Raw genomic sequence first — 24,063 nt, 5'->3', positions numbered from 1 at the left:
GGACCTATTTTTCAAAATGTTGGTTTCATTTAACAATGTTAATTGTACGACAGATAAGTACGCCATTGTTGCCTAACAATAGTCACAAGAGAGAACAATTATCAAGTTTTGTCAGAATGTTAAACCGAACTTATTTTGCTGTCTGTCTAGTCGCCATTTCCAAGAACTTGTAAAATAGGTCAACGTCGACCACTAGATGGTGTCGCGGAGCTTTACCGGCAGCCGGCGTTAAGTGATCACGCGGTGTGCACGCATCTAACACGTGAAGTGGTTGTGGTGCCGACTGGTTATTCGCAGCAGATGGATTGCAAGACTGCTCGGTTGGCGAATTGTGCAGTGTTGCCAGTTCCGCTGCAACAATTATGCTGCTAGTCTGTGTCTTGGTATTGTGCAAGCTTAAAGCAGACTGCAGTGTGCTTGTGGTGCAGCAAATTTTCTTTCATGACGGTTTTTGTTTTTGCGCTTATCAAAATGAACTGCAATGAACCCGACGAATCAATTTAAAGCTCTTGTGACAAGACAATGATTAACAATGGCAGGTGATGAAAAATTAGCGAGTTCAATGTGGGTCATTAGCAGTGCCTACGTGTGCTGTTGTTTTGCAAGAGAGCCGACCCTTTTTTTCTGGTCCAGTTAGCCACCGGTAAGTTGATACAGCGGCGGGCTGTGTTCGTTTGTCACGTGATCCAAGCGGAAAAAAGGCGGTCGTTGCTTTTGTTGAACCGCGTTGGGTTGAAGCTTTCGCAATTCCATTGTGGATTGGTGAATGCAGCTTGCAGCAGGCTGTTTCGAATTGCTGGTCGTAACTTGCTTGATAAACGAGGTATTTGAAAAGATTTAAATTATTTAGTTGTTGGGTGGTGTGAGAGAAGAGTTTAAAGTGATTGTTACAGACTTGCCTGCATTTTCTTGTGTTGAAATCGATTTTTCGTTGGTTTTAACTTTGTAATAACTTGGCTTGTTGACGCAATATTGCTTGCTCATGATCTCAAATAAATATACAACGCACAGCCATCTTTGAATTTAACTTGATGTCTGTTGTGGCTGTTCTGAAAGCAATTGTTTCTCAACAAACGCGTTTGTTACAGGACGAGTAGTATTTTTTCTATGTTTGCCTGAACCAGTGTGTGTGCTAACATCATGGTGCTGTGCGGTGCAACCAAAGAGGCAACAAAATGCAACCACGCCTCTTTCCTCTTTAACGAAATGAGAAAGTTCCAGAAAGTTGGAATCCTTTGTGACGTCAGAGTGCCGGGTCAACTGAATGTCGTGAACGCGCATAAAGTGGTTTTAATGAGCGCTCATCCGCATAAGGAAGATGCGGAGGAAAAGGATGAGCGGCCGATATGTGATTACCCGATGGAGGATGTTCTCAAAGCTTACTCCTCTGGTGATGAAGACCCCGTGCAAGAAGTCTCCCTTGCCGATACATCGCCCGAGTTATTGGAGGAACGACTCGGCGTTCTCAACGACCTCCGGCTTCAGCATTGCTGTTGTGACGTCACACTGGTGGCCGACAAGCTCCATTGTGACGTTCACAAAGTGGTTCTCGCCGCGTGCAGCGACTACTTCAAGGCTATGTTCACGTCGAAAATGAAGGAGTCGGTAGAGAACACTGTCGTGTTGCATGACGTCAACGAAAGTTACGTAAAAACGATCGTCGATTTCATGTACACCGGTGAAATATGCCTGGATTTGGATGTGGCTGTGGATCTCCTGGAGATTGCGGTTTATTACCAAATTCTCCCCCTTATTAACCGTTGTCAAACCTTCCTCATTTCAAACCTAACCCCCCAAAACTGCTGCTACCTCTCCCAGCTATCACGTGACCTCGCTCTGGATGATTTCTCGGCACATTGCTGCTCCTACGTGTTCTGTCATTTTCTCGAATGTGATTCCGATACTTCCGAAATTGAGCTTTTAAACGTCGACGATATGATATCGTTTGTGCGCCGCGATGATCTCGGTAACGGTTTGTCCAACTCAGCCACCGAACAAACCATCTTGAAGGTGGTTCTACGTTGGCTGTCCCACAACTTTCTAGATGTGGAAGAAATGAAGCAGGAAGAGCTTGTATCCCAAATACGATTTGCACTTATTACAAAGCAAGGCCTGGAAACTTGCTGTCGCCAATTACAAATGAACAACAACAACGATTGCGCAGACGATTTTTCCGAGTCGTTTGGCTCTGTTTTCCAGAAGTATTTCAACATGGCGATTTCGTACCACGAGCGGTTGTTCGAACAACCCTTGCTACAAACCTGCAAATCTTCCCTGCGAACGGAGCAACTTCACTGGGCCTGCGTCGACGGTGTCCTCGCCCCGAAACAAATCAAACTGCCAACAGGATCCGACAACGTATTCGTCGGTGTCCAGGATTCGAATCCTGAAAGTGATGGAAGTGTTCCGATTCGTGATCCTTATCACAATGTCGTCGAACTTAACGGGTTTCTTTATGTTCTTGGAGCAACGCGACGACGCGAGAGCTGCTACAGGTTTGTTGCTTGTAATTGCTCGAGTAAATTAGACACACGGTGCAGTTATAAGTTGGAGCATTTAGTTCCATGTCTTTAGTTTTGTTCAGTGTGTGTATGTTAGACGTCAACCTGTGTCAACAGAAACTTCCCAACCTTTTGAAGCTTGAATTAAATTCACTGTGAATTTAAATCCAAACTACAACAAAATGACTCCAAGATTTTCTTCAGCCGATCTGTAACGCGATACGACCCCAGACTCGACACAAAAGTGAAAATTGCCGATATGATGGTGGAAAGAGGAGACTTTGTCGCTTGCGTCATCGATGACGCCATATACGTAATCGGAGGCCGAAACAGAAGGGGAGCGCTTCGAACCTGTGAGAAATATGATCCCAGGGAAAATGCTTGGGAACGTGTTGCAGATCTGCCGCAGGTGGGCGTGCGCGAGTGTTTATTAGTGACGTGTTTTGTCACCTCTTTCTTCAAAGGAAAAGTTAAGCCCTCCATAGAAAACTTGGTTAGATTAAAATTTTTTAAATTTTGCAGGGTATCTACATGGCGGCGGGACTTCCCCACAACGGAAACATTTACGTCACCGGCGGTTTCAACGATTACGAAACGACCGGAATGACGTTGCGTTACGTCATCAGTGACGACCGGTGGGAGGAAGTGTTCGCTCCGATGCTCTGCGACCGTGGATTCCACGCCCTCGTGGAAGGACACAATGGGAAGATGTGGGCGGTGGGAGGTGTCGACAATCCATTCTCCGGCAGGAATGTTTGGGAGGTGGAGGAGTTTAATCCGGAGGAAGAGACGTGGAGGTTCGTCGGTCAAGTCCTCCCCGTACAACCGTTCCTCGCCATGATGAGGATCAACGCTCTCCTCCAGCAGGATGGACGGCTCTGCGTCTTCGCTGTAACGACTCCGCACAAGACTCCGATGTTGGGATATGTCCCGGATAAAAGGATGTGGTTTGAGATGAAATCTCGCGTCTCAGTTTCGCAAGTCAGAATCGATTGATTCCAATCGTGTGGGAGGCGATACCTCAAATATCGTTCACACCATTCGACTTTCGACTACCGTCGTTGTCCCGCCATACTTGGCTCTAAACCTCCTGTAGAACTTTCCGATTGTGTTTAAACGCGATTTGCTTCTTTCTACATTTGGAGATTGTTGGTACAATTTTTCACTAATTAATGTTTTAATCTTGGCTTAGCTTTGATGGGGTTTGATGCCGTAATCTCTCGTTTTCTCCGCTGTTATGAATGGTTGGAGATTCACGTTTCTGCCAAACCACCAAAGGTGGTGGCAGAATTTCAACAATAAAAAGTGGGATTTCCTGGTGTATAAGCTGTATATGTTACCGCCCTCTAGTGTTGAAACCTGCAAAGTTCCAGTTTTTCTTCTTGTTGTGTCACGTGCTTCAACTGCCATTGCGTCACCAGAAAATTCACGATTGCCACTTTCTTTTATGACGTCACCGCTAACGTCAACAGTCCTTTGTTTAATGACGTCACCTTCTTTAAGTCGACTACAAAATCGTTGGTTTTAAAAGATAGCACTGTATTTGTTTTTGGCCAAACCAATAAAGTGCTGAATTTCAACATTTAATACATCAGAGGTTTCATCACAAACTTCAAAATATTTTCATCACGGATGGTGCGAAGAAAAATATTTGAATCGTTGTGAATTCGTTAAGGTGGCGGCGAATTTCTCTCTTTTGCCATTCCGCTTGCTTTGAGCGAACGGGCGCATCAAATTTTTGTAAACACGACATACGTGAAAAACCTTCGCACAATGTACGTATATTCCTTGTGTATTGCGCTGTGCTGATCGGCATGAGATGCTGGTATCGCATACGTCATCGTACTGTTCTGTGTTTTTTTGTGTCAACATACCGATGATGTTTGAGTTGTTTCTCGAACTTTCTTCCAAATATAAATGCAACCAGTGAAAAGTAGTTCTCGTGGTCTATGAGCACTTTAACAGCAAGCAAGAAAGCGGAGAAGTTTGCTTTCGTCGGGTTGCACCCAGTTTGACACCCAATTGCCAACGGCAACTGTTTAGTCACCACAAAGTGGAAGTCTTGCCTAGTATATAGCTGACAAGACCGTTGTAAACCCAGCTAAAGTTGCACTGATAACAACTATTGCGTCGAAGCAGTGGCCTTGTCTGCAGCTCACTACAAAACAAACATTTAAATTTGGATAAATTTAGTGACTTATAGGTGTGGGCAATGGAGATATGTTCAAAGTGACTCTGTGTGCAGCTCAATGAATGGTAAAAAGGTTTGGAAACCATGTTGGGTTGTGTTACAGAATGTGGTGAATATATCGCAGAAATAGGAGCGATATCCTTAACAAAACTTCACGTGGATAAAAGTTTTGTTGATCGCCCGACCCCAGCTGTTGATCAACGCGCGATGATTAAGGTTGTTATAAGCCTTCGTATTATTCCACTTTTCCCTGTGCTCCAGAAGATTTGAACAAAAGAACCGCGTTCTGTTTTACTGGAATGAGCTCTCGACTCGAGCGTCACAACGAACACAACAGCATTATGACGTAACGCGCGAACCTGCGCGAGTTCGCAGGCGAACAGGCGTGGTCACGTGATTCCGCTTGTTGCTGAGATTTAGATTCTGAAATGTTCAACATGTTTACCGATGTATGTGATTGTGATGAGAGCGCGTTACGGGTCCTGATAAAATTTACAGAATTTAAACTATTTACCACGGCTAAGTCACGAAGTTGCCCAACTATTGACAAAATATTTTCAACGCGTTTCCGTTGCCGAGCCGTCGGTTTATCGGTGGAAAAGGTTGGCTATACTTTTCGTAATAAGAAACGACTGTGTCAAGCTAATTGCCTGGAAAACAACAGCACCTTCCAACTTAATTAAGTTGTTTAGAGAGAATTTATGTATCGGGCCGTTGCCAAGCAACATACGCTGAAGATCGGGAAGCTTGTCGGAACCAAGAAGTGAGAATGAAACAATTGCTTAATAAGTGACGTCTTTGCATTAAGTTGAAGCCGCCTGTTTTGCAACGTGGAAAGTTCTCTTCGCATTAAACCGCAGTCAACAAGTTTGCTTCAAACCGACTTGCGAACGTGACCACGGGCCACACTTTAAATGCGGGCTGTGGATTTTTACCAATCATTTTGTTGTTTTGGAATAACCGCCCGTATATTTTGCCGGTGTGAAACGAGCGGTGATGCCGATCTACTGGTAAACAACTGACGGATGGAGCTTTGTTGCCGCGGCCGATGCTGAGGAAGCGAAGGTTGAAGTCAACAACTGGGACGTGCACAGCGGCACGGTACGATTCGCCTAGCAAAAATCCTCCTTTTTTCACTTCATTACTCGTTGAGCTTTTGCGCATCGTTCGAGCCCCACGGGCGATGCGGAGCGAATGCAAAACATGCGTGCTTCTTAATACGGAAGATTTATATAAGAGTTAGTGACTTTGCACGGCCGCCACCTCTTCAAGATGTCTTTACAGTGGACTTTTCGGCCAAGTTTTTCCAAGCGCAGGTTCCTCGTGCAGGTGATGTAACCGCACTTAATCCTATAGGAGCGCCCAAGAAAATACATCAAGTACGAAGGCTTGTTGAAGAAACCTCATTAAACTTCGTTTCACGCAAAAGTCCAAGTAGCGTTACGATATTTAACTTTGGTGCTTTAATGGTTTGTTAGATTACTTTAAATAAATCCCCTACTCAAAGGTTCCGGCATTTATGGGGAAATTAACACCACATCTTACACATCTCTATCTGTATATGATTAAATGCGACTGTTTTAAGTTCGCTATGGGAGTGCCAACGCTATGGGAGAAGTTATGGTTTGTTGAACCAGATTGTTGGACTTCGAGAGGTTTCTCCGTTGTTCAAACTACGACACTTTGCCACCGTCACGCCTCATTGCGCACACAACAACTCCGCCAAAAGTTGGGAGTTGCATTTAACACAGATGACCTTGCGGTGAAGTACTTGCTGGCGTGACCTTGCCAAATATTGCAGAATGTCTTCCGGAAGTTGTAGAGGAATTTAATAACTGGGTCAATCCCCTCATTGCCGTGTGACGTCATTGCCGAACGCATGCAAACGCTGCAGAACGAATTCGGCAACTTCAGCTTTACAACTCAAGGTTTTAATGCCAGAGATCAAACATGGCCAACTTTCCAACTATGGAAAATTTTCCACTGATTACACTCATAGTTAAGCTCGTAGTTAAATAATGGCTGCAACAGGTTGTTGACATAAAACATATCAGAAGAACGCAACAATAATTGTATTTCAAAAAGCCAAATGAAAATATAATGTTTTTCGAGGTTACTGGCCAGACAGCAGACATTTTTTACGGCCACCAAACAATAACACTGTATAGTGTTTAATGCAATTTTAGTGCATTTCTTTGCCTTTTGGTTGCAATTTTTAAACTTTGTGTTTTTGTGTCAATGTTAGTTTATTGACTGCTGTGTGAGCACCCTTTATTCAGTTTCCTGATATTTTATCCTGCAAAGAATTCCTGTGTTTGTTATTGTGACAATACGTAATATTATTGCGCAACAATTAAATTATTTCTTGATGCGTTTAAAGGTAATTCTCTTATGCCGATATCACGAAACTGGTTGCGTAAGCTATAATACATATTGTAAACTTACAAGTGACGTAACAATCCCCATAGGACAGGGGAATAAGATTGCCTTCGGGAATTGTTCGCAGATGAAACATGTGTTGATTGTGATTCCGCATGTATTCATGCAACATTCAATTTGCACGTAGATGGTTGGTGGGTTTAAACAACGCATATTCTTACGTCACAGATCAACTCTTCATGTTTCTACAGGGTACTTGTTTTAAATTCGACCAATCACATTCTGCTGGATGCCGGGCCACGCCCCTAACCAGCTAAAACTGCTGACGAACGAACTATGTTGGTCGTTGTACTTTAAGTACACAAAAGGACTTGAACAGACGTACACCGGCCGGTGCTGTGACCTGGTTTATTCGAGCCAGCCCATAGATATCATATTACGACGGCAAACAAACCTACTTTCTATTTTAAGGTGAGTTTCGCAACACACCGCTGTTCTTGTACGGTATCAGGTGATGCATTGTGACGTTATTCGATGAGTCTCAAAATCTGAGATATTCCCAAGGATTCTCGTGTTACAGTTTAACAATATATCTCCGCTATATCTCGACAGACAACTTGACAATAGAATTTATGCCAGGGGGACGCGAACCCAACAAGACGGCATAGTTTTCACATAAAAGCTGGGACATCTGTTTGAACTTTGCAGGGTTAAACCGGTCGCACCTATAACTGAAACGTTATTTTTTCGGTGGTATTATTACAAAGTATGTATTTATCATTTTTTCAAATTGATATCATTTTTCCGTCATTTCCGGATTACTAAATTCGTGTTTGTTTAAACGTTTAGCATGTATACGTGCTTTCAAAATGTGAATAAAACCATAAAAAGGAACATTTGCAATTCGTGGTAAAGTTGGTCGTGGTTCGACGGAATTGTTTCAACATAAATATATGCCTACATTGGGGATGGCGACACAGCAGTACAATACTCAACTGTATTGGATATGATGGACTTCAAATTGTGGTCCACAGAGAAACTGACGTCGTGACCCTGGATAAGTTATGACATTGCTGCATGACCTTGAAGTTTGCACGGCATTTTTACACGACTTGTCTTGTATCAGCAGTTTGCAAAGATAAGCCCGACATTAAAAAAGACATCCTTAATTTGCTTCGTGAGCGGAAAGCCCAAGAGGTTTACTTAAATGTGTCATTGGTATTTACACTTGATGTAACGAGCACACAGATCTCTGCGGTGTCAGCAAAAAAAACGCTCGCTGCCGGTGCAAAGTGCGTTCAGTTAAATTCAGCTCAATCGGCAGCGAGAACGGTTATGACCCAGGATAACCCTTTGGTGGTGCTGTGAACTCGCGTAACCTCGGATTTTGAGGATTGGTACTCCCACTTACAGTAACTTTATACTTCCTTTCGATGTTTGAATTAAACAGCCAAAAAAATTTTCAGAAGAGATAAAATGATTCTGTTTTTCCTGCGTCTGACAATTATGCACAAATGCAATCTTCATTGGCATCGCTGTTGCTAAATCAACTTATTTTTTCAAATTAGTGTAAAGAATTTTCGTGCTTCAGCTGAACACACACAGAGCAAACTGTAATAAAACATTGCCAAAAAAGTGTGCTTTGCTGCGCTCCAGCGGATATTATTGTCAAACAAAAGTGTTCACCGTGTGGCGCTAAAGGAAGAACTTGTCAATGCTTTAAAATACATTTTGTAAACACCGAAGCTCGTAAATTTCTTGCAGGTGTATATTATGAATAGCATTTATTTGAAACCGATACACATATTGCACTGATATTGCGCTGTACTTAAAATTACAATTACATGCACGAATATTTATGTTGTAAAATGCAATGAGTAGCAATATTTGGACGGCAATCGTTTCACAATGCATTTACCCACAGTAAAAATTTGGTCTCTCAATGTCATTGAGGGCTTTGTATGGCGCAGTGAAGAGCTATTTGCTGCAAGCTAGGCGTATCTCTGGAATCGATGGAAGTTAAACACACAAACTCTACGTTAAAAATCCAACAGAAAATGTCTTCCACAAGAACAGTAGTGCCTTTAAAAAATCACTCAAGCGTGCTGTCGAACCAACCAATCAGAGACGCCGTGTGAAAGGGGTGTTACTGAAGAGACGAATTCTTCTCCGCTGAAAACTCTTTTAAGTCTCTTTAAACATTCGCGGCAATGGTGTCGAGATACAAGTTTGCAAAGATAGCGCTGACCGCTTTCTGCAACGCGTGGAACCGGATTGTCGACTGAAGTTGTCCGCTGTGTTAAGTTGTTGACTGCCAGTGGTCCCGGAATAAATTCACCATATTCTTTGGAATCGCCGAATTAAACCAAATTAGTCGAAATGGCGAATGTGGAAGCAATTAGAAACCAGGTATAGAGTCAGGTTATATAACTTGTTAAATAGAATGTATGCTTTATTTGCATTTATTTTAAATTTTTCAATAGTAATATTATGTTGCATGATTCTTGGTCTTTAATATACAATAAGACAAATTTTGTCGTAACCCCATAACCAAGGACTTGCAGTTGACCTTTGACCCTGTCAGATGGCTGATACTATGTATAAAGTGATGTTTAAACCAACAATGCACAAATTGTTGTTACAATCGTAAAGTCTGAAGTTGTTTTTGTGTAGATCGATGAAGTTTTGTCATCGTATAAATTGAGCAACGAACAACTTCAAAAAATTCGAGATGAAATGATCAAAAATATCCTAAATGGACTTAAAGGAAAAAAATCATCGTTAAAAATGTTGCCTTCATTTGTCCGTGGAATTCCCAATGGAAAAGGTAAATTTTGACATAATTGTCTGACGGTTTGTTTATTTCTTGTGCAAACCTGTAATAATGATATCCACACATTATCTTTTTATATCCAACTGAACTATTGTATAAATTTTTGTTTCAATTTATCCGTTCTTCTGGCACAATTAAACATATGTTGTCATCACCGATGTTTCTTAATTATTCACATGAATTAACAAGCTGTGTCAGCAGTGAATGAAAGTGCACGTTTAAATGCCAGAAGAACCAATATTTTGAAATACACTTTGTCTGGCAGCAACACAATATTTACCTATTACAGTTCTACAAAAAAATTAATGTGCTTTGATTTTGTAATGTTTGACATTCTTTTATTGTTGTAGAATGTGGTGATTTTCTGGCGCTTGATCTCGGTGGGACAAACTTTCGAGTTTTACGAGTAAAACTTCCCAAAGTATCACAAGAAAGGGTTGAAGTAGACAGCCAAGTGTATATGGTCCCACCTGAGGCCATGACAACTACTGGAGATAAGGTTAATTCTATGGGATAACTAATCAAATGTAATAAGCAGCGAGTTAATGCTTGCCCACTGCAAGAAGTCTGTTGTAAATTTATGAGTTACGTAAAAATGTGTTTGGCATAAAATCTTGCAAATGTAAAAATGTGTTTGGCATAAAATCTTGCAAATGCTGGCATGCTAATTTTTTTTAAGTAAATTCAATATTTTTTTCACAAAATTTTTGAAATATTTTTCCAGCTGTTTGATCACATTGCCGTATGTATTGAGGACTTTTTGACACGTCACAATCTTTCTGATTCAACTTTACCACTGGGTTTCACTTTTTCCTTTCCTTGTGTTCAAAATGGTTTAGATAAGGTTGGTTTTGTCTTTTTGCTGCTGTTGCCTTTCTGGCTAATTGGTCAGTTTATTTATTGTTGAAAGTTAAACCTGTTGTAAAGAATATGGTTTTGTTTCTGAATCAATTTTTTCATCTGAAAATGAATTATGATTGGTTGAGTGATTTTAGATTCTCAATGGACAATACCTGTATGACTAATTCCACAGAGTATGCTTCTGCGATGGACGAAGGGTTTTAATGCAACTGGTGTTGCCGGTGAAGACCTTGCAGGGTTGTTACATGATGCACTCGAACGACAAAAGCAAAAAAGCCATTTGACCTACGATGTTAAAGTTAAAGCTGTAATCAATGATACTGTGGGCACCATGATGACTTGTGCTTACAGCGATCAACAATGTACTATAGGAATGATAGTAGGTATGCTGCCTGTCTGGTCATATTCCCTAATTTCAGAAACTTTAGTTTATCATGTGATTATAATAGTGATGGTTATTGACTCCATGTTTATTAAAAGAAAACAGTTTCTTGTATTGTTTCAAAGTTGAATTGTTTTTGTCATATTTCTTTCTTGGTCCTGAGCCCCTTTGTCATTGTTAGTGGATGTTGTTCATAACCTGACACGAACTTCTTAACTTACCTTTGTGTGTTTTCAATATTCTCTTAATCACACAAAAGTATTTTAACGTTTCCATTCCACAGGTACCGGAAGTAATGCTTGTTACATGGAGAGTGAGACGGACATAAAAACTTTAACCGAAGGCCAGAAGTTGAGTGGATCGGAAAGGATGTGCATCAACACTGAGTGGGGAGGTTTCGGGGAAAACGGGAGTCTGGATTCGATTCGGACCGATTGCGATTACCAAGTTGACACAGAATCCATTAATCCTGGCTGCATGATGTACGTACTTATATTAAATTCCTTCACCAGGAAGAATGTTTGATTATATTCAGATTCTTTTATTAATAGCATCTGATCGTCAATGTGTTTTGATCACAGATCTTTGTTTGTGGAAAGTACATGTTTTGTTTCAATGTATCAATTTTTTAATTGGAGTTCCACAATATTTGCTTCCAAGGTTTCCATGGCATCAAAAAGATTTATTACAACCCCTGTAAAATTTGTTGTAGAATTAACTTCCCATTGTTTTTTTGCTGCTGTAATTTCTTTGCAAGCATTTACATTATGTTGGCACTCATGGATCAAACCAATTATTTTTTGTCTCGCATAAGGACACCAACATTTAATGACTTTTTAAAATCTACATGTTTAAACTGTGCAAAAAATGTCAACTAATATATGTTTTTAACAGATTTGAGAAAATGATCAGCGGAATGTACATGGGTGAAGTTGTAAGATTTCTATTGCTTAACCTTGTCAAGAAAGCTGGGTTGTTTGAAGGTCGAATTACCACTGAACTTAACACAAAAGGGAAATTCCTCACAGCTTTTGTCACACAAATCGAAGTGTAAGTAAATTAGTTTCAAGTAGTATTATTCACTAAAAATCCAGTGCTTATTGTACCTCCAACACAGTATGTTAATGCTCAATGATTGATGTGGTGTCAGAGGAGTGCACGATGATGATGCCCATATTGAAGTTTAATGTTTAACTAATCCATGTAACGCTTTGTTTCTATCTTAAAGTTGAATGTTATAATATGTTGTCCCTACATTGTAGACATAAGTTTATTGGCTTCCAAGTTTTACACAACAACCTGATGTATTCTCAGCGTCGTCTACCAACGAAGCCTCATTTACAAATGACCGTTATGCTTTTAAAAATAACTTTGCTCATTAAGATTCGTGTTACATAAGAATCGACAGCGTGTAACCACTTACTCCACTGCAGTGGATTAAGGATTAGGATGGTGCAGCAACGCCTGAGGGAAAGTTGTTTAAAGTTTGATGCAGGATTTTGTGGTGGCTAATTATGAACAGACAGATGGCAAGCTTACTCTGCCTATGTTTAAACACAAAAGACTTTATTTTTTAGTTATTCCAATGTTTCACAACACATTGATTGTCTGTTATCTTAATGTTTGGATAACAGCTGGTCCAATCTATAAGGGAAGTCATTCAAAGTACAAAAATTGATGCTTTCCTGGCAAACTGCTTAAATAATATTAACCACACTGCATTTAAATGCAATGAAGCATTAGCCTGTCAGATTGCAATTATTTCTAGACATGGTTTCCAGTCAAAACTCTCTGTATTTAATATTCAGAAATACTCTGTACAGTGATTGTAAATTTAAACATGATTTGCAGGGATCGCTCTAACCAACTCAAAGCTTGCTCGCAAATCCTCGAAAGTCTTGGTTACTTAGATACGACGCTCCAGGAGAGGACAATTGTACGCGAAGCTTGCGTAAACGTCAGCACAAGGGCGGCTAACCTTTGTGCGGCGGGGGTCGCGGCTCTTGTCCTCCGGTCGCGGGAAATTGAGTTCCGAAATGCGGCGTGTGGAGACGCTGCAACGCCGAGGTTTCGTATTACAGTAGGAGTTGACGGGACGGTTTACAAGAAACACCCAAGGTATGTTAAACCCCGGTGACTGTGGGTTTGTCTGCTGGCATGCGATCGCTTGAGCAAACAGCTGCTGACGGTCGCTTAATGTTTTACAACCTGTGGGCTGCCTGCTGGATGAATGCTTCTTTGTATTTCGCTGTTTATTAACTGTAAGACCTGATTTATGCTTTACCGATTCGCTTTCATTGAAACAATTTTCAACCTAAATTACTTTAAAGCTGGTTGAAGTTCGCCAATATGTTTGGGCAAATTTGTGTTTTAACTTTCATGATCCTCAACCTTTTGCACTTGCACAGTAATTTCAACTACTTTAATCCTGGAGAAATCCAAACTAAATTATGTTGAAAAAAAATAATTAAAAAAAATGTAACAAGGCAAAAGTATGCACTGAGCACCAAACGAAATCTATTTAAGGTAAAAAAAATATTTGGTCCGGTGAACGACTCCGCGTGTACTGTTAGTTGGGAAACACAAATTTAACCAAAACTTAATTAAAACAGGCCGTTTGGTCAGCAAAGTCGCTTTATTGTCACACCAGCTGCACTGATGAGACCTTTTAGGTCGAAACAGTGGCCATCTGTCTGCAGCTTATACACAAATTAATTAAAACACTTTTATCGTTTACTTCCCAGATTCCGGTTCCTGCTCAGCGATAAAGTTTCCGAACTCTGTCCCGGATGTGACGTCACTTTCCGTCAGTCGTCGGACGGAAGTGGCAAAGGCGCTGCCCTAGTGACGGCAGTTGCTTGTCGGTTGAGCGAAAACGCGGAAAGCGATTTTTCTAACGAAAACGGCGGGTAATCCCCTAATCCACGTACCCCTCGCAAGTTTCACACAAGAACCCGCGCCTTCTTTATATATTTTGCGACAACCTTCTGTCGATTCTGTTGTTTTCTCGCGTCGACGTTCAGCCCCTGCCGAACTTTGGTCCGCCGTGAATTTACCGCCTTCCAATAATTTATTGAACTTAATTTTTACGTTTTGAAACTTGCATCATCACCTTAAACAAAACTTTTATGACTTCAAACACTCCCCTTTAAACTTCCCATAGACATAAAAACTTAACTTAGTTTGTTGGTTTTGTATATTTCAGTAAAACGCGGCCATCCTAAAGGTGTTTTTAACAAACTCGATTGCTTTAACTTCTAACACCTGTGAGATTCCACTGCCAAATATTAGGACAAAATATGTCGTTCCGCCGGTTGTTTGGTGTTTTTCTTTTAATAACAGCAAAATTAATGTTGTTGACGCCTTAACTAATAACTAAGTAAAAGCTGTAGAAAACGCTTTTTTGTCTTCGTGTAAAATATGTTGTAAAATTTCATAATATATTAACATCGGATGACAATCAATCCTTGAGTTTGATTCAATATTTAAAATCAACAACTTCTCATCACATACGTCACAATGGGCATTCTTACGTCGTGAAAAATCGGAAAAGGGTCCATGTTTATGAATTTAATACGTACGAGTAATTCTTATTTGTGTGTCATAGTGCTGGGGCTTCTTTAGTAATACAAAAGATTTCTTTGTTCTGTCATAATCCCCATAATCAAACATTAACCACCGTAGCCTTACTAACCACATATATCTCACTCTCGTATAACCGTAACCTGCAAAATTCTTGCGCTACTACAGTTCAAAATTATCTAATTCTTGCACTTAAAAGAAATAGATTTTATGTGTTTAGAAATAGTCAATAGTTTTTTTGCGGCGTTCAAAAAATATGTTTATTTCTTTCTTGTCACTGAAAGTCGGATAAATTTGTTGCGTAAATGTGAAAAAAAATTTTAGGCCAAATTCGTGCTTCAAAGTTCATTCATAAAAACATTTTATTGGAATGTATATTTTTGCTTCCCTTCTAATGAATGTTCGGCGCCCAAACTTTCTGTACAGTTTTTTTGGTGGTTTTCCTTTAAATCAGCCGTCAGCCTTAAATCATCAAACAACCTCCCATCCACGTGTGGATTTCGACCTGTGTGTCGCCCCTGCTTCACTTTCTGCAAAAAGTCAATTATGACGTCATTAACTAGTTGTGTCGTCGCAAAAGTGGATTAAGTTTCACCCCCACTTGGCGAATCTGCGTTTGTTTCGTACAATTATTTTTGTGTGTTTTTTCATCAATAATTGCAACCCATGATTCTTTGTCGTCATGACTACATCTGATAATTTATGCTGACGTGTTCTGTCCTCCAGGCGTTTTTCAGCCACTCTAATATGTTCGTAAATTATTCTGATAGAATTTATGTTATTTGAAGTTTGTTCTGCGATACTAGTTTCCAATATTATTGTGGGTGCTTCCCCCTTTCTGAAAGTTTAGTTTCTAAATCTTCCAAATAATTCTCGCAACCCATCAAAGTGTGTCGTCCACGCTGTGTTTTGCTTCGTACTATTTTATTTATCACATATACACACACATTGTTATCAACAACCATTCTAAATTGTTTGAGGCCTGTCGCAAAGCGGTATACGTAAAAGTTTTTACCTTGTATCTGCCACTACGAGGATCTACACAAATTATTAGTTAAATTACTTTTTTCTGGTCTGTTGTAAATTTAACGTAAAAGTTATTGGTGTCAATGAATATTGAGAGGTACAAGAAAACCATGCTCACCATCTTTGTTCTTTTTGTCTAAAAATATTGCATTAGCTCCACCGACCTTTGTGTGTTTGTCAGAAATGGTTTATAACAAATATGGTTTTTGTAACAAACCAGTTAAAATTCACCATAAGTTTGTACGATTTCATCGAATTGTGGTTTAGTATCGCTCTCCTGTGTATATTGGCTTGGTTAACACCAGGCAGACATAAGTGGTTTTTCTTTGAACCAGTTGTACAAACCTTATTACTCGAACATCTGTACAAACTCTAACCCGAGGTGAACGCGCCCTTCCAGTGGTTGACCGCCACGAATATCTTTTCCACGTTGGTGATAATGTACATAGGTGTAACGTAGGCTGCACAATCTGCTTACAAGCCTACCCTGTAATTATGCTATCCGATGTGTGTGTTTTCTTGCGGTTGCCAATTTTCCCCTTTCTGGTTTTTCGTTTAAAAACTCCTGTTCGGCCAAAGTTCCATTTTTCGTTTTTTCAATTTGAGAAGTTTCACCTGCTTCTGTGCCTTGTTAGCGCCCACTGCCGACGACTGATAAAATATTTTTCAGTCGCCACAGAGCGCCCTTTTCCAAAGAGTAACAACTACAACCAGATCTCGTGACTGTAAATAAAATTACGGACAGTTAAAAAGTTTTCTGGAAAATATTATAACAGTTGTAAATAAATAATATAACGACTTTGAAGTGATCCAACGTAATTGAAGAAAAACAAATTATGATGGATTAGTCTTGTGGTAAAGTTGGAGCAGAACCGCAGCTCAAATACAAAATTAAATGCGAGTATTTTTAGCTGGTGTGAAGTTTTTTCTAGTATTACCATAAAAAATACTGAAAATAAATTTATGCTGTGGATGTTTCGTAAATCTAATGTTCTCTCATCCATTTACGACATTATTTATTTTTTGTCCTAATGTTTGTTTTCTTTTACAGAAAAAAGTAGAAACGAAACAGTAATAATTTAATAAAATGCAATGGTCGATTGCTATTTAACGTTTAATTAACTTTTGTGAGGCATATTTATGTAAACTTGTGTAAATTGCCATTGCGTGTAACTCCTTTTGCGCCTTTTCCCAGAGAAGAAACAATGGTTTTACAATTTTTTTTGAAACTTGAAAATAAATTGTGCAAATGAATTTAACAAACAAAATGGTGTTTTTGAAAGCTTGCACCACAAATGTAAATTTCACAATTAAGATTTCAATTAATAGTCGATGTTTCAAGCAAATAGTGATGTCAGACAGGTATTAATTAAATGTGTTCATGGTTTTAGGTTTTTTGAACAGGTTATTTATATATGAGACTCTGCACGTTTGTTTTGTCAAGATTAAAAACATTTTTAAAAATGGAGTTTATTGATATTGGTGCCAACCTGTCAGATCCAATGTTTTCTGGAATTTACCATGGAAAAACAAAACACGATTGTGACCTCACAGATGTTTTGGAGCGAGCAAAAACAATTGGAATAGATCGCATGATTGTTACTGGAGGGTCCCTTAGTGAGTCGGTCGATGCGATTAAACTTTGTGAAAAGTACGACCATTTATATTCCACTGTGGGTTGTCATCCGACCAGGTGTGATGAGTTCACCAAAAATGAAGTTCAATATATTGAAGGGTTGCAAAAACTTATTTCTGATGGAAAGAAAGTTGTAGCAGTTGGTGAATGTGGACTGGATTATGACAGGTTGCATTTCTGCAACAAAGACACACAGTTGAAATACTTCGAAGTTCAGTTTGAACTTGCAAAAACTAACAACCTTCCTATGTTTCTGCATTGTCGGAATGCTTATTCTGACTTTACGGAAATAATGGAAAGGCACAGACAAAATATTAAGGGTGGCGTTGTACATTCATTCACCGGTACTGCAGAAGAAGCAAAAAGACTTACAGCATTGGATTTATATATTGGAATAAATGGTTGTTCGTTAAAAACACAGGAGAATATCGTTGCAATGAAGTCAATACCCAGCGAGAAGTTGATGATAGAAACTGATTGTCCTTGGTGTGAAATTCGTCCAACACATGCTGGTCATAAGTTTATTGAAACCAAGTTCACAACTAAGAAGAAATGGGAAAAAGATTGTTGCGTTAAATCACGGAATGAACCATGTCACATCATCCAAGTGTTGGAAGTAATGGCGTCTGCAAGAAACGAGGACAAAATTACTTTGGCGGAAACATTGCACAAGAACACCATGAAACTGTTTTTCAACTCTTGATAATCTTAGAAACTGTTTTGATGCCGCTGGCCTAATTGCTTTCATATATTTGCACCTTCACTGCATAAAGGGAGTAAGTTTAGTGTTAACTCAGCAATGGGACAGCAGGCCTCCAGAGCAACCAGATAGCTAATACGCACATATTGAAATACCTTTTCCATGCTTCTCTTTTGCTAGATTGCAGTATGTCATAAATACCATTTACCTTTTCAAAAAGAAGGGTTTGTTGAATTGCGGTGGCATTTAATGTGGTGGCCACATGGGTAATGATTAACCATGAATTCCCACAAACCCAACATCAACCAAGAGTTGTTTCATAACCACATTGCGGTTTTGTGGTTTGTGGTCTAGTGTTTTAAACTGGGTCAACAACAAGTTTGTGAATATAAATCAAATTGTTATAGGGGTAGGGTTTGTCGTTCAAGCAATAACTTAATTTTTCCTTTTCCAGAGTATTTTTGTATTTGATTCACATAGTTTAAATTTTAGGCAATCTGTTACATCATTGCAAGCAGATCATATTTTTGGTGAGTATTTTTCTGCTCAGTTATTATAAATACATCTTGTATGTTGTCATGATATCCCAGTTACTAGCAACCAGTGAAAATGCTGGGCAACAAATTACAACACTAACTATCTATGTAAAGTCTGCTTACTGTCGATCATGGTGAGTTGTCAAGTCATCCTCCACTGGAGATGGTTCTATCCAAACTGCTTAAGTGTTGTCGAAGTCAGGATAAGTGCAAAAATCAACCGATGACAGACAGCAGCGAGCAGTTTAATGAATTGCCACGTAAACTGTGCCAGTGCATGTGTGAGGAATGTGCGTTTGGCGCATGTCAGTTGAGTAAAGTCGCTACCTGCAGTAACATGTCACATGACTCTGTATTCTCTAAAACATCTCTAATGTCAACGTATACTAGTCAAGGTATTGTCAACCGTTTTTGTCGTATCTTTTTACATTTAGCAAAAATTTTGAAAATAATCCCTAAAATTATTTAGCGATAAATTTTATAAAATTCCCTTTTTTAGTGTTTGGTGCTCGGACTTTCCAACGTAGATCGTCAATTTACGAATATTACAGTGAAAGTTTAAAGAAATCTGCAGTTCCAAGGTTTTTTGCTCATTTTGATTATTTCTTTGTATTTTATAAATTTTCTACATTGTTTATTTAGATTCAAACCCAGAAGTTCGCTTCAGTTTAATCCCGGTGCTTTACCATCTCAAGGTCAGTTTATTCTGTAGCTAAAAAGTTTTATATCTCAACTGTGTTGTCTGTATTGTCGTTGTTAGAATTCTTTAAAGCCTTTTGTTTGCGAGAGATAGTGACTTTTACATGAAAATGGCAATATAAATTTTACTGGATTGTCAGTGAACAAACCTGGTTGTCAGTCGATAACTGTATTAAGAGTTTTTGTGTAAAGCTGAATTTACGGATCAAGACATTGTTGACTTTCAGTTCTTTTGAAGGGCTGACTCAACTTGCTGAATTGTCAACCAGTAGTTTGATAAAATATAAAATATAGGTTTGTTTTTGCAGCTGAAGAAGAATCTGAAATGCTGAACTCTGAGGAATCGTCTAAGTCCGAAAATTATATTTCACATTCCTCTCAATCTTCACTATCTCGCTCCTTGACTGATCCGGTGCTGGTTGCTAGGAAACAGGAAAACCAATTTGTTCCTCGTCTCGGGAGATCTGACGAACTGTTGGATTTGACACAAGAATCTGAGGTAAAAAAAATTGATCTCATTTTTATGTTTTTACTTTTCATAATTCACTTTGGATTGTTTGAGTTTGAATGTGTAAAAAAACAATAAGATTTATTTGCAATCTGTATTTTTTACTACACAGAGGTTCGTTGTTTTGCTCATATTATTTATTCAAACGATAATTATTTGAAACTGGAAACAATTAGTTTTTAAATATCCTCTATTCATATCCTGATTAAGATCAGTTTTATGTGATTTTAACCAACAGAGACTCCCAAGGGAAAAAACTATTTGAGAATTTGATGAATAATTTATATAAAAAGAGGTTGATTTAGGAATTGAGTTGTTGAGAACCATTCGGGTAAAGTTTGGTATAAAAAGTTAAGATAGAGATGATTTATGCTTGGAACTTCCTCTTTGTCCTACGTGTTGGGCTAATCATTAGCAATTCATGACCACATAGTGTTGCAAAGTACGTCTGTCGTGTAGTATGTCAACACTAACGTGCAGATGAACTTGCAGATTAATTCAGCGGTTATGTTGAATGATAGTATCTGTTTTAATTTTTTTCTAATCCAAATTTCTGCAATTAAAATGAAGCGATTCCGAATCAAAGTTAAAGATGCAAAGTTGCAGGTTTGCAAAAGTGCTACAGTTTTATACCTGCAGGCTGCATGATTACATTTGAAATTTGTAAGACGATAATTTGGTTTGTTTTTGTTCAGAACATGTCGACAAATGGAGATGAGCTAATGATTGACCGACTCAGTCTTGATGGCTCAGGTTGGTTGTTATGGTGATGATGTGTTTTGAATAAGGCATGTGTTTGATATTGTTAATCCCCATTCTTACATGTGATAAGTACTTGCATGGCACCCACAACATTCGTCAACATATCAGTCTCTGTAAACAAATTTGTCACTGACATTACCAGGCATAATATTCAAAACTTATTTATTTGGATGACCCAATATTTTTTTAATATCTTTCTCTGTTTTGTTACTTCTTCGGTTACTGGTGCACTTTTTAAGTGGCCAGTCTGTCAAAAATATAGCACTAGTACTCAATAATATAATACAAAATTATTGTTTGTTTTACAGAAACTGACGACGACGGATCGAGAGTTTATGGACTTTTCATGAAAGAACATCATTGTTACGATCTGATCCCAACCAGCTCCAAACTTGTTGTGTTTGACATCAAACTTCCCGTCAAAAAAGCTTTCTATGCTCTGGTTGCCAATGGTAACTTTAGGCTGCATAACAAATTATATTTTTAAACTTGTTAGTAGAAACCCAAACCTACAAGATGTTGTCTGCCTGGTGTATTCTGCAACTTATGTATGTGAACACTTTTTCCTGTTTTTAATATTTACTTTGGAGTTTTTTCTGTTTGAAGGACTCCGCTCTGCCCCCTTGTGGAACAGCGAGAGCCAAGAGTTTATCGGGATGTTGACAATTACTGATTTCATTAACATCTTACACACTTACTACAAATCACCTACTGTAAAAATGCTTGAGTTGGAAGAGCATCTGATAGAGACATGGAGAAATGGGCCACACAGCACCAAACTTATCTCAATTGACCCTGACGCAAGGTTTGTGTGTTGGAATGCTGAAATAAAAGTTTGGACGTTACCCTACCACTGCCAAAAATAATTAAATGTTGTAAAATTGGTTCTTTAATCATAATTTTTACAAAAAATCTTGGGATTAAAATTTCTGTACTTGGGCAAAGAAATCATAATTTGTGCAAAACAATGGCACTCTTACTTTTGGCTTAGAATAATTATGATTTTACTTAAAACATCAAACTGTGAGAATATAATCTCCAAATGCAACTTGTAGTTTGAAGTTGTTTAAACATTAGGTTTGGTAGATGTTGGTGACCATGCACTGCTTGTACTTTGTAGTTTATACGACGGACTACGTCAACTGATAAAAAACAAAATCCATCGTCTGCCCATCATGGAACATACTGCGGGGAATCCCCTATACATTCTCACCCACAAGAGAATCCTCAAATTCCTTTATTTGTTCGTGAGTTTCCAAGTTTCGTTGATTTTTGCCTGTTTGTTCTAATTATTAACTTAAAACTGAAGATTTAAAACAACTTTTAAGCTTTTTTGATAATTTGGATAATTCTGTTTATGAAATATTTTCTATTAGACAAAGGAACAGTTTTATTCACATTTTGAGTGTTTCGATTTCCAGCTTAAAGAACTCCCTAAACCTGCATTTATGGAAAAGACGTTGTCTGAACTCAGAATCGGGACCTATTCCAACATTTGCACGGTCACTGAAGACACTCCCATTATTGAAGCACTCAGACTGTTTGTGCACCACCGAGTGTCAGCCCTTCCCGTCGTCAACTCAACTGGTAAATTGTTCTTGATCTCCAAAATCACTTGTGAAAATCTGATTCCGCTCATTAAATTTTGTCAAAATATTCTGTTAGAAATCTGTATACCAAGGGTTGTTAAATGTACAAGTACAATGAATTATAACTGTTTGTTGTTGAGAAATATGTTTGAGAAGTTCATAATGCTGTGTCATTGCATGAATGTTACAACAATTTTTTCTGATTGAAAGTAGCTGCAAGCATGCATAAACAGTTGACCTTGCTCTGGTTTTTAAACTATTTTTTGTTTGTTTAAAGGGAAAGTAGTTGACATCTATGCCAAGTTTGATGTCATAGTAAGTACATCTGACAATGTTATGACATAAATTTGCAACAAAACTAACCCCGGTTATTTACTCAGAATCTCGCAGTACAGAGATCATACAACAACCTTGACATCACCGTTAAACAAGCTCTTGCTCACCGACCACTAAGATCGCCAGATGGCGGTGTTCTTCGTTGTTATTTATGTGAGACAATGAATGCAATCGTTAAGAGGGTCGTCGAAGCTGAGGTAGGGTTTTGAACATTTCTGTTTTATTAAATACATTGTAATGTCGATTAAACTTGTACATATATGTGTGTGCAACTGGTATTAAAACGTTTGATTGTATTTCATTGCATGGGTTTTCGGGGTCTCCCCAGATGCGAGAACAAATGCTGACCCAGTACAAGAAGTTTTTCAGGCAACGCCTTGATTTTGTTTCTGTTCAGGTTCATCGATTGGTGGTTGTCAATAGCGACGATCAGGTGATTGGAATCGTGTCACTTTCCGATCTCCTCAGTTTTATGGTGTTACGTCACTATGATGACGTCTGACGTGTTTTTGTTTGTTCCTTCGTCATATTTTGACTGAACTTTGTGATTTTGTGACCGAACAATCGCCCTTTTTCTAATGGGAAAGTTTTTCGAATTGGCCGACATCCACCTTGGGCACTTACGTCACAAGACCTTGTTCTTTTATCGTGTAACTTTTGCATTGTGATGATTGCATTGCGATTATGACCACACAATAATTGCAACCCGTGTTTTCCAATTTCTATGATGAACTATAAATTTTGGATTTTGTGTTTAAACGCAGAAGTGTATTTGACGTCTCAATAAACTTTTACCCCGTAACTATTTGTTGCAAATTTCTATTGCCGCTAGACGGCGCTCCGAAGTTAACAATGGTTGTACACGGGGAGTTGAGTTAAAATTTTACAACACGTTCTCTGCGTTGGTCTAAATGTGTGGGTTGGGAATAAATTCTGTTTCAAGGACACCAAACATGTTGTATCTCCTGCGCATGCGCAGTTAGCCAAGTTTGCTATCATTTCCGCTAATCAAATGTTTTTTAACCAAAATTAAACCCTAATCTTTGAACTACTTTTTCTTGCATTTTATCGAAATAAAAAAACTACGTACCTTTTAATGCCACTAGTGTCGTGTTTTTTAAAAGGAAATCATTAAAATACGCTTACGCCAGAAGGTCACCCGTCGAGCCTGGGTTCTTTATTGCGCTGAGGTATTGTTGGAAATTCTATTGTTAAGTTTGTTTCGCTATGTGTGCCTCTGCTAGTTCTCGTTTTAAATTACACTCGAGTTTAGTGTGTTTGAATGGCAGTCAAGGAAAGCGGCAGCTAAAAGAGAGCATTAAGTATTCTCAGACTTAGCACAAGTAGCTAACCAAAAAGGGACCCGACTGAAGGTCACCTTGACGATACAACAGGCAATGTTTGCCTTTGCCCTTGTCTTGTGTCTCGCCTTTAAAAAATGATTTACCAAATGCGATACGTGACTGTCGCACAACGCATAATGAATGACTTAATACACTGTTAAGCAAGCTAAATAATAAACCAAAATATATTTCCCTGATT

General features: G+C 38.8%; 4 protein-coding genes across 4 annotated transcripts; all 4 read left to right on the top strand.

The window, feature by feature from the left end:
- The first annotated feature begins 1,092 nt into the window (after positions 1–1,092).
- LOC145906800 (kelch-like protein 36) lies at positions 1,093–4,428 on the top strand. The gene is made up of 3 exons (XM_082994254.1): positions 1,093–2,495; positions 2,706–2,910; positions 3,024–4,428. The coding sequence occupies exons 1-3, from the start codon at positions 1,141–1,143 to the stop codon at positions 3,495–3,497; spliced, it is 2,034 nt and encodes a 677-aa protein (XP_082850380.1). The 5' UTR covers positions 1,093–1,140; the 3' UTR covers positions 3,498–4,428.
- Positions 4,429–9,309: 4,881 nt separating this feature from the next.
- On the top strand, positions 9,310–16,501 carry LOC145905326 (hexokinase-4-like). Its single transcript, XM_082992496.1, has 9 exons — positions 9,310–9,480; positions 9,745–9,898; positions 10,255–10,403; positions 10,629–10,748; positions 10,938–11,148; positions 11,431–11,629; positions 12,042–12,197; positions 12,999–13,265; positions 13,892–16,501. The coding sequence occupies exons 1-9, from the start codon at positions 9,451–9,453 to the stop codon at positions 14,058–14,060; spliced, it is 1,455 nt and encodes a 484-aa protein (XP_082848622.1). The 5' UTR covers positions 9,310–9,450; the 3' UTR covers positions 14,061–16,501.
- Positions 16,502–17,218: 717 nt separating this feature from the next.
- Positions 17,219–18,094, top strand: LOC145907410 (deoxyribonuclease TATDN1-like). Its single transcript, XM_082994826.1, has one exon. The coding sequence runs from the start codon at positions 17,219–17,221 to the stop codon at positions 18,092–18,094; it is 876 nt and encodes a 291-aa protein (XP_082850952.1).
- Positions 18,095–18,103: 9 nt separating this feature from the next.
- Positions 18,104–23,552, top strand: LOC145906469 (5'-AMP-activated protein kinase subunit gamma-1-like). The gene is made up of 12 exons (XM_082993884.1): positions 18,104–18,621; positions 19,127–19,208; positions 19,270–19,322; positions 19,635–19,825; positions 20,530–20,587; positions 20,905–21,048; positions 21,203–21,401; positions 21,717–21,843; positions 22,018–22,183; positions 22,463–22,500; positions 22,566–22,718; positions 22,919–23,552. The coding sequence occupies exons 4-12, from the start codon at positions 19,652–19,654 to the stop codon at positions 23,021–23,023; spliced, it is 1,164 nt and encodes a 387-aa protein (XP_082850010.1). The 5' UTR covers positions 18,104–18,621; positions 19,127–19,208; positions 19,270–19,322; positions 19,635–19,651; the 3' UTR covers positions 23,024–23,552.
- Positions 23,553–24,063: the final 511 nt, after the last annotated feature.

This window comes from Ascidia mentula, chromosome 6 (assembly GCF_947561715.1).
Source record: "Ascidia mentula chromosome 6, kaAscMent1.1, whole genome shotgun sequence".
NCBI lineage: Eukaryota > Metazoa > Chordata > Ascidiacea > Phlebobranchia > Ascidiidae > Ascidia > Ascidia mentula.
This window is presented reverse-complemented; position numbering and strand designations above follow the sequence as displayed.

What these genes read in the sequence shown, in the direction of transcription:
- LOC145906800 (XM_082994254.1), top strand. Translation starts at nt 1,141, where the DNA reads ATGGTGCTGTGCGGTGCAACCAAAGAGGCAACAAAATGCAACCACGCC. An exon ending in CGACGCGAGAGCTGCTACAG is followed by an intron (nt 2,496 to 2,705) that starts GTTTGTTGCTTG and finishes GATTTTCTTCAG; the next exon opens with CCGATCTGTAACGCGATACG. An exon ending in GTGTTGCAGATCTGCCGCAG is followed by an intron (nt 2,911 to 3,023) that starts GTGGGCGTGCGC and finishes TAAATTTTGCAG; the next exon opens with GGTATCTACATGGCGGCGGG.
- LOC145905326 (XM_082992496.1), top strand. Translation starts at nt 9,451, where the DNA reads ATGGCGAATGTGGAAGCAATTAGAAACCAG. An exon ending in TGACAACTACTGGAGATAAG is followed by an intron (nt 10,404 to 10,628) that starts GTTAATTCTATG and finishes ATATTTTTCCAG; the next exon opens with CTGTTTGATCACATTGCCGT. An exon ending in TTCAAAATGGTTTAGATAAG is followed by an intron (nt 10,749 to 10,937) that starts GTTGGTTTTGTC and finishes CTAATTCCACAG; the next exon opens with AGTATGCTTCTGCGATGGAC.
- LOC145907410 (XM_082994826.1), top strand. Translation starts at nt 17,219, where the DNA reads ATGGAGTTTATTGATATTGGTGCCAACCTGTCAGATCCAATGTTTTCT.
- LOC145906469 (XM_082993884.1), top strand. Translation starts at nt 19,652, where the DNA reads ATGCTGAACTCTGAGGAATCGTCTAAGTCCGAAAATTATATTTCACAT. An exon ending in CTATGCTCTGGTTGCCAATG is followed by an intron (nt 21,049 to 21,202) that starts GTAACTTTAGGC and finishes TTCTGTTTGAAG; the next exon opens with GACTCCGCTCTGCCCCCTTG. An exon ending in TCAATTGACCCTGACGCAAG is followed by an intron (nt 21,402 to 21,716) that starts GTTTGTGTGTTG and finishes TGTACTTTGTAG; the next exon opens with TTTATACGACGGACTACGTC.